Source organism: Homalodisca vitripennis, chromosome 1 (genome assembly GCF_021130785.1).
Source record: "Homalodisca vitripennis isolate AUS2020 chromosome 1, UT_GWSS_2.1, whole genome shotgun sequence".
Taxonomy (NCBI): domain Eukaryota; kingdom Metazoa; phylum Arthropoda; class Insecta; order Hemiptera; family Cicadellidae; genus Homalodisca; species Homalodisca vitripennis.
The window spans coordinates 57,069,548-57,085,388 of NC_060207.1; the positions used below are offsets into that span (position 1 = coordinate 57,069,548).

Consider the following 15,841-nt stretch of genomic DNA (forward strand, 5'->3'; position numbering starts at 1 on the left):
CCTTGTTTCAGATGAGATGCGGTATTCTTTGCTGAACATCTAAAAATCGATGTTTCTCTCTTCAGTGTACTTACTTACACTTTGTTGATTCCGTCAAGTTGTGATGAATGCGATGATCTTAGGTATAAAGTAGTATAGGCAAAGTATATTTTTAAAATACTGTTTCAAATGCAACTTAAGTTTATACTTTACTGAAATAGTGTTTTGAAAACAGTCAACTTCCGATTATGAGATGATTAAGGAGGCAGTGATCACAGTAAACTTAAAATCATGGTTGAGATCACTGAAAATGGATACAAATTTTGTACAAGCCACTGTTGTAAATCAATCAATAATTACGATAAGTTGTGTAGAGCTACCTAAAGTCTTAAACTTGGCAGCATTGGTAGTTGTTAGATTTCCTTGAATAAAGCTGCAGATATATGGTAGTGCTATCTCTAGTGTTGATCAAGCAAGCAGAAGTAGTTTTGTAACAAAAAAAGAACACTATTAATTAATTGGGTCTTTACAATAAGTCAAACAATACAACAAGAAGTTTCTCCTAAGCTGACTGATTTGAATAGTTTGTTATAATGGATATTGTTGATTAATGATGAACAGATGTGCTATGTAAATATGTCATGTTGTGTTATTGTTGTATATGAGCTTGGTCTTAAATCACCTTGATCCCATCTTCACCAACCTCAGTTTCATGCCTACAATTTGATGTTTAAATGAATTTTTAATGTCGACACAAACCAGATCTCTATAACATAATTAAAATTATATCAGTAGCTTAAAATTATTCCAGTAAGTTATGGAATTTATTGTTAAAAATATTATACACTATGTAAATCTATTTGGAAATGAGAATAAGCTGTTATTGCCGTAATGACATGTCATTTATCAATAAAACCTGATCTTCATCTCACTTCTCGTGTTCTGAACGACAAAATGTGGGTTTTACTCTACATTTTTAAGTTTGTAAGAACACAGCAGCTACGGTGAACTGGATGGTCAATCTCTGTATAGTCGGGAGTCGATTAAAGTAGAAATAATTATCAGATCTGTTCTTTTCAAAATAGTTTTGTACACAAAGTATTGCTCAGTATCATTCAATGAAGAGTTATAGCTGTTTTTATAGTTAGTGTTTTAGAAGATAAAACTGAACACTAGTTTTGTCTGAGCTTATTATAATTCTTTTGTTTTGGTTGGAAACTGATTTAGTTTGTATATACCTGAGTCCTCGTTTTTTACATAATCGGTTACAGATCAGCTGGCATTGTAATTGATTTGTAGAAGCTGATATAAACATTTGAATACCTTCTGTACTATTCTAGCTGTTGACATGCATCCTATATCAAATTAATTTCACCACTACAGAATACAGAATTGACTTAGGGTACAGGTTTAATATTTCTTTATCTTCTTTTATTTTTCTGTACATGATCTGAGGCTGTAGCTCAGAACTTTTAGGCTAGGCTCAGATAATTATCTGTTAACAATCCAATAATGTCATACCCAACATGAATTTGAACCTACTTTATCGTATTACATTGATTAGACCAACAAATATTCTATTATTATGTTGTAATATTACTTGAGACAGTCAATCGATGCAGCTGTTCTCTTCAATTCATTGAGATTGTGTGCTAGATCGTCACACAAACGAAGCTTTAGCTATTACCCTAGTAAACTTATTGCTGTGCTTATTAGTGTTTTATTTATTTTTAGTTATACAATAAAACTTCAAATAAATGTCAGTCACTCTTTGGGCAGCTTAGGTAGTTACATTTGTACTTCCACACTGACTTAAGTTATTTAGCTATACCTTTTTTTATTTCAGTGGTATATTAAAATCTCATATCTATATGTTGAAATCAGTTTATGTGATGAGGCTGTTGCTTTTAAGCTTAATTATTTAAGCTGTGTTACTTTAATTTATAATTTACTGTACTAATATAGTATTTTTATTTTATTGTTTGTTATAAGGTACAAAATTAGTTTTGACTGGCCTGTATTTCTTATTACTTAACTTTATTTAAAAAAAAATTAATGCTAAATCAAATACATCTATTATTACATCACATTTCGTTAAAAATATTTTTTCAGTAAGCTACCAGAAGATTCCCTACTCCAGCACAGAAAATATCTTGATGTTAAGTATAATAAGACAAAACCAACATGATTTCAGTTTACTTATGTAGTTCCACCAATGTAGCAACCATTAGCCCTGATTTTACTATTTCATTTATGACTGATCTTTCAAATGAATGTAAACTTTTCTTTATTTTTAAAGTGAAACCATTATGGGGAAAACAGAACTGTAGACTCAGGTATAATCAAACTAGTGATTAAGTTGATATTTTATGTAATGTTTAAACTGTATGAAAGCTGTGTGTAGCGTAAAATGGGAGTGTAATTCTTATTGGATAGCATTCAGTGTATTTAAAAATATTTATAATTTGTTATGTTAAGATTTTTATTAACATATTCATTTTATTAAGGCTAGAAAATTAAGTAATGAGAAAGACTGGTGCCGTAGAGCATTATTAATGTATTTGTCAGAATATATTATTCGATTCTATAATGAATAGTTGATTTATTCACCCTTTCAAGCATATTATTTTCAGAATACTGTTCTTTTTGCATGACAACATGGTGTAAGAAAAACAAAGTGTTCAGTCATGCCAGATGTGTATAATTTATGGGCCAGAGTAGACCATCAGTTATCTGACTGAGCTCAGATAGTGAGCTTGATGATTTAAAATATGGATAAAACCCTGAGATAGCTGAGTCAGACTATGCAAGATGCTGATTGATTGCTCTACATTAAGTGTGTATAATGCACTGATTAACAAACCGGATAAAAGAATTTGAGTAGTACAATTTTATTGTTAGTTATGTGGTCTAGAACCAACCAGCTTTTCTTAAATAACAAGTTCTGTCTGTAAAACAGATTTATGAAATTTCATAAAAGTGCTAGTTAAAAAAATGTTTTGATATAACTTTGGCATAATAGCTTATTTTGAGACCCGAGCGTCTTGTACCGTATGTGGTAATTGGAATGTTTTAATAATAATCAAATACTTCAGCTTGTATGTTTATAATACTTTTCTTGGTTTATAATATAAACTTTAAGTAAAAGTCATGTTCAGAGAAAGCATTTTTTTAGAATCTAATTTCAGGGTAAATTAGTAATAAACTTTTGCTGTACATGTTACAAGATCTCTGAGCATTTATATCTTCTGTAAATATAGTTCTATTATTTATAGTTATAAAACATTAAGGTAATGTTTCTATTTGTCAAACTGTTATTTTTACTGTGTAACTTCATAAAAGTAAATCAAAGACATACTGTAAATTGAAGAATCGACATTGCTGTGTCGAAAGAGGTAAATATGACATAATTAAATAATGTGTTGAAGTAGAAGTTGACTTTTATATCTAACATCTTATTTAACAGAATTGTAATATTAATTGAACTGAACATTCTAACTATCATGCAGATTCAATACATTTTATTCCAGCATTGTTCATTTTGCTTGTAATAAATAACTCCCTTAATTTAATATTTCTGACAAAAACAAATTAAAGAAAATCACAATTAAAATAAAGAAATGTTGTTATTGGATTTCATACAAAAAAGATTAATAAGATTCAAATAATACTTATTTTGCCTTTAATTTACTTACTATAACTTTAATATTACATTTATATACCAAAAATACTTTTTGAATTTTGTATTGTTATGAACTTTTACTTGGGTTCATTAAGAGATCTGGAAGCCTTGTATAATTGCATTATATCTGAATCTTGATTAGCACTTATGAGATCAGCAAACAATTAGTTCTAAAGCATTAGATGCATTCTGTGTGTGTTTTATGATGCCAGAAAATCATCTGTAATAGGGTTGTGGTGTCTTGTAACACATAAATTCTGATTTACTATAGCATTTAATGTGTTAAACATGTTATTCAACTACAAATAATGTTAAAAAACGTAAATTAGTATTTTAAATTTTTTTTTATAGAAAAATATATCTAAGTGGAACCGGGTACTTGTCTTTTATAAACACTTTCAAGGTCCAAGAGCTTTGTGCAGAGTAGTATTGGAAATGAAATCACAGATGATGACGTCATGAGCTATCTTATTCCATAACAAACTCAACTGATGATGTAGATTTAGCAGATGTTTTGTCTTGACTTTATCAAACCTATTCACAATTGCTGACCTCTTGATAAGATTCTTGGTTGGAACAGGAATTGTGTTTGTCATGATCTGGAAAATTGTGTCCTGGCTGTTGTTTGTCTTTAGCTGAGAGTACGTGTCATTTAATTCCCTGAGATAACAGTTGTAATATTTAGTTATTTCAGAGTATGAGTTTCTTGAATTCAAAAGTTCATTCAGACTCAAACTTATAGTGATTAACTGAGTAACGTTCATCCTAATGCTATGAATGAAATAATATTTCTTTTAATAAAGCTAATAAGCTATTACTGTAAGCTTATTAGTTTACTGTATTGAGTTAAATTAGTAAACTAAGTTCTACGCGTATATTTAATAATCTCCCTTATAAACCAAAATAATATAAACATTTCTGAATATGGACTTGAACATTCTAATTGTAGTTTTAGACTGCAACAATATTTAAATTGATACACATTTAAAATTTGATTGGTTATCAAATTGCGAATCTTTTAGTTACAAAATAGCAACGATTAAAGGTAAAAAATTTGATCATTCTCTCAAAAGGACTGCCTGCCATGACTTTTGTGACGTTAGCAACACTCCCAAGAAAGCAGAACATTAAAATACAAAGAAGTATATCAATGAATCTGATCAAGATGGATGAATTGAAACTCGTTGTGTAACAGATTTGATAATCTATCTTTTCTGAGACCAAGTATTTGGTGATTATATGATGAGATTAACCCATTCTTCTCAAATTGTTGTCAGAGCCATGGATCACCTGACTGTGAAAATCTGTGGAATAAATGCTTGCTTATTTTAGTCTACAATCCCTCGTAGGCTCAGGACCATCAGCTGACAATCAGATGTGGAGAATTTATCCTCTGCCTAATATCCTTCCTCTAGTAAATACTGCATTCCTGTCTATTGGTTTTGGAAACCTAATGGTTGGTTGAATTTGCAAGGGCAGTTGGTAGCCATAATAGTGTTCTGTGTCTCTTTTCAGATCTAATAAAATGCATAGCAACCTTTAGGAAGTTCTCCAAGGTACATGAGGTCTGGTTAAAAATTAACACATTTAGGACCATAAAATGATTTACTTCACAATTTTAACATTTTCCCTTTCAATACACTCTCATCCATGATCCTATTTAGGGTTTAAGCTGAGATGTAAATATTCTTAGCAATAATGCTACAAGCTTTACAGACAGTTTAGCAATAACATTTGTCTTGTAGCACTTGTTAATAGCATTGGTATTCCACAGGAGATTACAATAATACTTATTGAAAAACAGTCTGAAGTTGTATAATACTTTAGCCTATATATATATATATATATATATATATATATATATATATATATATATATATATGTATATATATGTATATATATATATATATATATATAAAAATATATATATATATACTGATTACATTATCAACAATATTTTTATATATATTGTTGTTAAAATATTTAGAACCCCTTTCATTAAAAGATTTTTGTCAAGAGGTATTATTTAAAGCAGTATAGTTTGAAAATAAAAATTTTGTAAAAAATACAAAATAAAATCTAAAAGTCTTCTCTTAATAAAACACGAAATTAAATTTAATAGTGTGGTTATTTTTTGATAAAAAGTTACTTTTAGCATCAATGTATCTTTAAAAAGCTAATTAGACTCTACCAACATCATTCAATCTGTAGCCTTCTTTTGTTTTGTAAACAATAATGTCAAAACCTCATTGAAATGGGTTGCTTTTTATTAGTACCTTTAATAGTGATTATTAACAAACCCTCCAACTGTTGTTCATCAAAATTTTGATGAACACAACCCAATTATGATTGTTGTTCATCAAAATTTTGATGAACAAACATTCCCTTGCATAATCACTCATTACAGTATATTCCGGCAACGTATCGATTCGATTCATGCACCATTGGATTCGGGAAAAAAAGCCTAAGGAATACTATAGTTTTATTCCTCTTCGTATTGTAGTTGCAATGTACCAAGTTCGTAGTTTGGATCGTAAAAGATGTGACCGCCATGTTGTCGATGCCGTCTGAGTTGTTGATGTGACGAGTCGTGTTTATTAGTAAGTTTTAGTAGGTTTATTTGTGTTTTAGTGTTGTGTTTAGTGTGTGGTGAATTGTTAAATATTGCAGTAGTGCAAATAAATATATTTTAGAATAAATAAATTTTTCGAAAATTTTTCGCAAAAGTTTTGAGTAATGACAAAAATGAAACTTTTTTCGACTCTTCAAAAAAAAGTTATGGAATTTATTTTACTACTGCTGTATAGTTTACTTCATTCTGAGTAATAAAATATGCAATATAACATGTATTGAAGTAAAACTGTATTAGTAAAACTTTTATTAGCAAACTCTTACATATACACCCTATTTTCACAATTTATGCGCATCGCTGCTTTTTGTTATATAGTGTTATTATAGTTTCATAAATTTGTAAAATGCTTATGTGTTTCTGAAACTAGAATAAATTTGACATAAAATGGATATCTCACTTTTATAGTTTTCTTATTATAACTTGGTTTGCTAGGTATGGTCCCCCCCAAATTAAAAAAAAAAAAAATGTAAATTTTGAATTTCATGGGAAAAAATTTTTAGTCAACATTTTTTTAAGGCCAAATTTAAATACTAATATTATTATATGTTTAATTCTGAACACAAAAATATATACTTCTATATATATTACTTTTAATTTATATTTTTTATAAATTTTTTAAAAAACCCTTGCACGAGGCTCGAAAACATGCCGCCACTACAGGAAAAAATGACTGCCAGTTGGAGGGTTAACAAATTGCGTAGATTAGTTATGCTTAACCTTTACCTTTCAAAATAAAATTTGACTATAACATGACCTCAATAGTTACAGACGCTAAGACAAAACGTTTTGAAGTGTACAACGTTCGTTTTTGTTTGTATGTGTCAGTCACAGCGCATCAGCAATGCTGTCATAGGAGCAAGCATGGCCATTTGCTGCATACTACTCTTGCATAAAATATTACAAATAACCTAGTTTGAACGTTGGCCACAAACCAACTAGTTGAGCAAACTACTACTACTAGTTACTGGAGTTAAATTAAAATTTAGCTTGTTTATTTTTTATCTAGATATAAATCAGATTCTTTAGAAACATATTAACATTTTTATTTTGTTACAAACGAAAAATGGTGCCTCTTTTGTTGCTTTTCAACCAAATTACAATTTTGAAACTTTCATAATCAGAAAAACTTGTAATCCTATTAAGACCAAAGTTTTATACAAGAGTACTAACGTAGAGTATGTAATTTTATAATTAAATATGGCTAAAAGTTATCTAACCAGTTATTTGTAAAACATTTGAACTTTTGTTCTCAACCAGGTTCAATTAAAAAAATTCGGCATTGGTCCCCTTATTGAGTTTATAGTCATTATTTTTTCAGACGCAATTCATTTTTGTAAACACAATTATTTAAAACTATAGTTTTTAATACTACTTTAACTTAGTAAAACAGATTTTGTTAATTTAATGCGACTGGTACATGTTTGTTGAAATGCACAAACCGTAAGACTGACGGGGGTCCACTCGCGCCCTTAAGTCCAAGAAGCCATAATAAATTAAATATTGTTTTAATATATTAGACCATTTCCCATCATATTTTGTCATATAAGCTCCAATGGCAGGTTTAACAATGAATAATTTAACTTTAAAAATTGCAGTTTAGTAGTAAAGCGCCAAAACCTTCTTTCATTCCTACAGACACAAAACTTGGTTAGTTAGTTTGTGGTTATCGTTCAAACTCGGGTATCTATACTTTTTTATTTTGAGAGTAGGCAAGTGTCTTCCAACCAGACAGTTTGTCGACCGGCGGCGCCACACGTTGTCTAATATTTTATATACATGAAATAAAGGTGATGATAAAATGTATATGGCTTACAGAACGGCCATTTTACTCGCTGGATGAGTTCTTAAACTGAAGGAGTAAAGAAGAAAATTGACGTTAATAATTACTTGACTGTAAAACCTACCAATTAGAATTTAAACTTATAATATAAGAACTACTTATTTACCAGATGTATCTGTTAACTTTAAAACAAACTGAAAATCTTAATGTATTGTGACACCATTCTGATCTCTAAAATTACGAATAAAGAATTTTGTTTATTGTCTATAATCTTATAGTACTGAAAAAGAATATTTTTAACACTGTAAACTGATTTTCAAAATGCGATATACTTTTTTCACGATTAGTTCTTTGTCGCTTTCGTCGCAATTTTGCGAGAGCTTTTCTCAACAGTGTCGCATTTTCTCTGCTTGTTTTGCAAAATGTGATCGCAGCTTAAATCGTGATCCTACTACTATTCTGTATGAGTTTTCCACTAATTAGGCTACTATTAATATTTAGTTACCACTTGGTTTTTTTGTTACTTTCTGGAAGAAACCACTCCCAGCCCAACATCAGAGGAAGATGGAGTGTTTATTTCATTGAGTAATATCCCAAAGTTCTATGCCTTTAAAATTGTATTTGAGTAATACTACTCAAAACTTGTAATAACTATAGTACCACAGATATTATTCCCTTTGACGCATCAAGACTCGAATTATGCTTGAATATATCATTTGGTGAACCTAATGGACTAACATTTCACCATCTTCAACATTACAACTTATGGTTTTGTAGATCAATACAGAACGGAATAAATGATCAATAATTTACTTTGAGAACTTATCAAAATTTCTATTTTAATTTAACATAAATACAAGTAACTGAACATTTAACCAACTTTTACTTAAATTTAATAATAATATTTATCATCATTTATTAATGACACCTATTTGAACAATTTTACTATAATGGGACTTATATTTTGATGTGCATGCTATTGATTGTATTCGCTCTCATCCAGTACCTGTCAAGCACCAGCAGGAATTACCACTCCTAGAAAATATGAACTACTAAGAGTCATATCCAAAAAGTAAGTGTACATCCTCAAAGTTTAAAATTCATTATAAACCTTTAGAGTTTTTCCCTTCCAAACAAGATAACGGATGACCCTGCATATTTCGCACTTGGCGGGAGATTGGATTAACATTTTTCATGAAACATATTATCAGATCAACAGTTCGCAATGTATTGAAGTCGAACCGGTCTTGTTGCGGAGGGGAGGAATTCCGTGTAAGTGTCAGTACACTTACTTTCTGGATATGCCTTGTATTTGATTTCAAATTTAAACAATTTTGGCCTTTGGTATCTTTTAGTTTGAAAATATAAGTTATTTTCTGGACAATCATCATATTATCAGAAATGTATGGAATATATTTAAATTTCTTTGGATTATTAGTAAAAACATTCCTTTCAGTTAACTTGTTATAGAAATAATACTAGATAAATAATAACAGTTGTTTTGTATGAAAATCACTTCAGATTATTGTAAGGGAAGTTGAAGGTGGAGGTTATGTTAAATTTAATTTAGGAGGTAACGATTAGTTCAAGTGAGACCAAAATATTCAGTGTGCTGTTTATTACAATAAAAGCAATTTCTTTTAGCTTGGAGATTTTAACTTCTATAGAAGCGTTTGATAGTGTGTGTGTATTTGTAATAAATAAAAAATAAATTAATATTATATTTTTAACTTGTGTTTTTGTAATGTACATTCTAAGTCAATGTTTTGTGAAATAGTGACATTTAAATTTTATTTTTTAAACATTATAAATAACATTTTTATTATTGTACATTTGTAGTAGGTTTAGTACATGTCTTAAATTATTCTAAATTTAACTTTACACAACTCTACATTTCTAACATGGTAAAACCATCATAGTGAAATTTTAATTCACTGAGTAATTTGTTTTAACTCCAATATACACTAATTGATTCATAATAGTAATATTTTTGTGTATCGGTGTAAGCCCTTATCTTGATGTCTGATGATTTGTCTGAGAAAACATTGTATCATTTAGAATTTTTAACAATTTTGACCTCTATCAAAACTAGAACAGCTGACAATCGAAATTCCTCTTTGTCGATTTTGTTAAAAAATAGTTTGTGTGCTCATACAATGCAAGTTAACTTTTTGCTTCTGGACTATCAATTATAGCCAATTAAACAACATTTTTCCAATTTCTTCCTATTTACAACCATAATTGAACTGAAATGACTCTTTAGAAGACAAAAATAAATGAAAGTTACATTGAGCCAAACGGGCAAAACTTAATAAAGGCCTTACATTTTAAAAACATGTTAGAAATTTTGTGATCTTGAAAAAATGTATACAAATCTCCTTAAGAACCATTTGTTTGGCAGCCACATTGTTAAGCATATTCTTAAAAATTCAACTAACACTCTTTGGGTCCCAAGAACCAATGAGATTGACTTTGACGTCAGTGCGAAAAAGCCCATGAGCTCATTGGCTGGCTCGTTGAATATTCTTCACTACGAATTAATTTTATCACCAGACAACTAGGATGTCTAACGATAGTGTGTTTAAAACTTGAACAAATGTATCATATACGGTTACCAATCATTTTTAACGTCGTGGCATGTAACTCTATTCATTAGCTGTTATCAGTCATCAAACATGAATAACTTTGAAAAATTTGATTCAACTGCATCACACAAAAATAAATGAGTATGTGAAATACATACTTTACATTCTATATCTCTGTTTATTTCTTAAAAAAAGTTAAATTTTACTAATATTATAACTAGGATTGGTTTAAAGTGGTATTTAGATTTATATTTTATTCTGATTTACTAAGCATCGTCCAAAATATATTGTATATAATATTAATGTGGTGTTTGAGGAAATTTGATGAATTTTTGTAAATAAGTTTTCTTTAAATAATATTTGTATTAATTTTTTTTATGAATATTATTAGATAACATTTTCAGAATGCTATCTTGACAAAGTGCAGAGTGTACAGTAAAAAAATATTATAATAACAAAACATTTTTAGTTTAAAAAAATTTAACTAATTATTTCTTAAAATAACATAAAATTTTTATAAAACAAACTAAAAATACATATTATATGAAAGCACATCTCTTAATTTTTTTAAATTCAAAAATATGTACTAGATAGTGGTTTTTAGGAAACTATGAATTTCCCTTTAAACTGGCTGGGAATCTTGGCTAGCAATGGTTACCTCAGTTCTGGAACTCTTAAAGTCAACATGTAGTGGGGCTTTTAACAGTGAATTAGGACAAATGCTTGGGACCCAAATTTTTTGATATAGGTCACTGTTAGATAATTTAATTATATGATTTCAATATATAATGGGTTGGATTCACTTACAAATGCTCTCTTGAAACTAAACAAATTAAATCTTGCAGCTAATAAAACTAAATAAATAAATAATTTTAACACTCTTAAAATATATTTTTATTGATACAAAATATTGTATTTATATTTAAAAAAAATGTAGTGATATTTAAATTGGCAAATTATTAAATGTATCGTAAAGCTATAGGAAATCAGTAAAGTATGTGTGGACAAGAGCTATAACTATAGTTTATACTTACACCTAATGTTATCAATTCTCAGTTATTATTGTCATGCTGTTTAAAAAAATATTGTTTCACTTCATCTAATAATGAATTATAATGTAACTACAAGAAACCCTCATAACACATAATTGATTGATTAAAATCTAAACTACTTAATGATGACTCTTCAAGTTAACACATGTTTGATTTTGAATGAATCATGATTGTTTAATAAATACTTAATGCTTGAATTCTGATAATGAAAATGAATCAACTAACTTAAGTGAGAGTTTTAGAAGTGATGAGTACCATATGGCTTGTCACGTATTAGCCAACTGTTGATTCTTCCCTTTAACCACTCGCTGGTCTGCACCATGTGGTCTGTAATAGTAGTGGTAGACTTTGTACTCCAGCGCCACCTTGCGGCAGATGTTGTCTAGGTGCTTGCGATAGCTCACAGTGCGATTAATGAGTTCGTAGTAGTTCTTCAGGTCTTCTTGGGTCCATCCGTAACGTCGCTGCAGCTCCTGCCTGGTCACGTTGTACTTGACAAAGTGAGGTGTGCCACTACTGATAACAGCTTGTCCCAGCCGCAAAATGCCCTTGTGAGAGCGAGGATTTCCAACACGATCTGTCAGGTCTGCCAGAGCCTCGTTCATCCTGTTGATCATCGTAAGGAACGTCATCGACCCGGCGTAGCGGTCTCGAACCAGTTGGCTGAGTCGGATATCTAGACGTCGTATCAGGCGCCCAAGGTTTGTCGTAAGCCCTAATGGAATACTAAAAAACATCAAATAAAGCATTACTTTCATTTTTGTGAAAATATTTGATGATCAAGTGCCTTTGCTAAGTGACGTCTTAAATTTAGTAAATTAGTTTGTTTACAGAAATTCTCAACAGGTCATCATGTTATCAGACTGTATCAAGGTGATCTGATAGTGCAAATAGTGAATCGTCACAATTTGCAATATCGATATCGATTATACAATTAAGTCGTCACTATATTAATATTGATTGACGTAGCTAATCACTATACTGCAATTTATGATATTTTGGTGAAATGCACTATTGCAAGGTGTCTTGAATTTGAATCTTTGAATTTAGATGAAACTTTCATGGTAGTACCATTGTTTTTACAACTTTAGGAAGGTATTAACCTAAGCTGAAGCCCTGAATCTAAATGATCAACTGAACAAATTTGTTTAAGATTCTAATAATATGTAATATGTCAACTTACAGAGAGTCAAATGAGTAAAATAGTAAGTGTCAACTAACTTTCATCCCGTGTAATTTTCTTCTGGTCTATAAGTTTTTTTTTGGTGCTATAGTAGTATGTGCCTTGTTGTCTCAACCAAAAAAATGTATACATATAAGGGTGTGTAAGTCTTCAAGGGTCAAAAAGTGTTTACTTCCATCCATAAGAATCTACTTCCTTTCAAAGGGCATTTTCAGTGCTGTACAAGTGTTTGCTTTTTTCCCCGATCAAGAAAGTATGTACAGGGTGAGGAAGACCACCCATCCACAATGTATAGCGGCGAAAAGATATGTGCTGGAGCTGAAGCCCCTCGTTCCCACCTCCACCCCTGACACAAGTCTGTGACTTATTTGCCAGGTCTCTTGCCTTCTCCTCTTCTTTCTTCTCTTTGGGCTTCGGCCACTTAATCCTCTTCCCGACACTCTTGCTTGTGTCTAGCCTAACAGCACGTCTCCCCTCATCTCACCGCTCTTGTGCGATGAGAATCATCGGGATCCTAATTTCTCTCTTCCAAGCTTTTAAACTCTGTTTCCCTCTCTTTTTATTCCAATCCTTCTTGTTGTGGTTCTAACCTCTTTGATAGTCTCTTCATCAAAGTCAAAGTTGACTCTTTTCCATTGTAGATGCTTCGATGTCATCACCTGCCTAAGGTCTCTTCTTTCCTCCTCAAACAGTTCGCACTCCATGAGCACATGGTTTGCGGTCTCCAACTCTCCGCACTCACACCTCTCCTCCTCCACCAGGTTAAATCTCTTGAGGTTCGCCTTGAAATTCCAGTGACCAGTGACGAACTGTGTCAGGTAATGGTCCATCTCCCACTTCTGCTGCAGTCTCCTTCTGATGTCCGGCATGTATTCGAAGGTCTCCCTGCCTTCTTCCTTATCCTCCCACCTCTTCACCTTTGAATAGAGAAACCTACCTTCGTCGTTTTGACGGAAACCCCCATATTTCGACCCCAAAGAATCTGGGAAAGTAAGTTTTAACCCCTTCCCAGCTGAGTGACAAAAACTTTGTCAACGGTACAACCTTTGTCTAAGATAGTGTTGATAGTTCTCTTAACACATGTCTGAGACAATGGAATACAACGGGAGATGGAGGTGTTTTCATTTGTGTCGCTGCTGTCTCGTGTTTGTCAATGTAGCGTTGCTAGATTGAGTGATCCCTATCATTCTTAAAGTGTAACGTCGAAACGAGGCTGTTGAATTAGGTAGTAGAAAGTGATGGGATTGGGTCCGGCCCGGGTCCCATTAAAATTATAAAACTGATCTGAATATGCCCCGGTTTCAGTGTAATAAATGATGGGATTAATCTTGCACTTATTAAGTTTGATTAGTGTCAGGAAGTGCTAATTTATCAGTCAGTTCCCAATAAGTGTTATTAAAATGTTGACTTCTCAAAAACAAACTTTTACTATCAATACATCAATTTTAATAATCCCTTACCAATGTATGAAAGTGTGAAAGTGGTTTATAGTCATGTATTAGTTATACTGTACCTAGCAAACATCATTAATAACTAGCCAATAACTAATGGAAACCAGAAAATCATACTTAAGCTTATTATATAAGCTTGTTAAGTTGGCTAAATAATGTTGTACCTCCAACTTGTATACAAATTTTCAATTTTGCATGTGTATATCTTAAGATATTATGGTTTGATTCTCTAGGGAAATTATAATGAAGTACAAGAAATCTTGATACTGCACTACAAAAAGGGTTGAGAGTTATAACAAATCTAAATCTTTTAAACATTGTAGACTTTCTGTGATAAATTTTTATTTGTACTATACAGTCCAGATTAAAAAAAAATAACCACAACATTCATAATCATAATACTTGAACTAAAAACAATGTTATAATTGTTAATTTATATTTCCTAACAAAAAAGCTCTCAATAGTCGTATTGTAATCTTATTTAAAGTTTATACTATTTTGGAACAAACAGTAAATGCATTCTCTTTTCAAAAACGTAAGAAACTATTTAATAATAGTTACTGGAGAACCTATTGTATGAATGTGTTTAAAGGGTTTTTAATTAGAAGGAATATTACATCTTAATTTTCATTAAAAATTGTGTTTTACTTTGACTTTTTTGGCATTTAGTTGTAATCCTGGCATTGCTTATGATTTGTATACATTTATACAATACATAAGGAGTTATTATTATTACAGTTTTATGTGAGCTAAATATGGAATTCTGGTATTGGATGTATTGGTAAGATTCAGTTGAAGTCTAGTTTCTAATGCCAAAACCAAATATTGTATTACTTCAACATATAACGGAACATCTGTACAAGGCTTCATGGCATCAGAAGGGATTAGTTTTGATGTTATTTGACATAGGAAGACCGATTCCAACACATTCAAAACAATGACTTTTCAAAACATTCTCAAAAACCTTCTTAAATAGAATTAATAATAATCTCAGTGAAGTCTAAAAGTACCCATGAGTGATCAAACCAACCTAGAGTAGTTTATGTAGAATCCAAAACAGAGGTTTTGGCGGCATTTATCTTAGAAATCCATTTTATAATATCAAATTCCTTCATGATCTAATTGACGGAGCATGTCGAAGCCTATATTCTACCAAGGGCTGGAAAAATTTCATTTCTGTCTGTCTCTCCGTCTGTCACCCACATGATATCTTGAGAACAAACTTATCTATTAACTTGTAATTCTGTATGAAGCTTCATTAGAACATGAGGTAACAACAACAATAACATGACTTTGAAGTTGGCAACATGAGTTTGATGATGCTACATGTGATTTGGTTCAGTATTATAAGAAAATTTGTACATTGGTCCTATGGGTAACCACGATGGCAACAAAAAATTTCAGAATAAATATTTTTTGTTCTCTTTTAAGCCTCAGCTTCAGCTATGTAGGCTTCGATGTACACTGGTTTATTTTCAAAGTACACACACTGTTTCG

General features: G+C 30.9%; 2 protein-coding genes across 3 annotated transcripts in view; one reads left to right on the plus strand and one right to left on the minus strand.

Annotated features, from left to right (window-relative positions):
- Positions 1–2,573, plus strand: part of LOC124362019 (phosphatidylserine decarboxylase proenzyme, mitochondrial-like) — a 32,258-nt gene extending 29,685 nt beyond the window's left edge. For both annotated transcript variants that reach the window (XM_046816172.1, XM_046816164.1), the window contains exon 7: positions 12–2,573. The gene's annotated coding sequence lies outside the window, so the exon portion shown is untranslated. The remainder of the gene's footprint in view (positions 1–11) is intronic.
- Positions 163–12,651, minus strand: LOC124362031. Its single transcript, XM_046816184.1, has 2 exons — positions 11,693–12,651; positions 163–4,321 (listed from the first exon to the last, which is right to left on the minus strand). Exon 1 carries the CDS (start codon positions 12,466–12,468, stop codon positions 11,977–11,979), a length of 492 nt encoding a protein of 163 aa, XP_046672140.1. The 5' UTR covers positions 12,469–12,651; the 3' UTR covers positions 163–4,321; positions 11,693–11,976.
- Between the last annotated feature and the right edge of the window lie 3,190 nt (positions 12,652–15,841).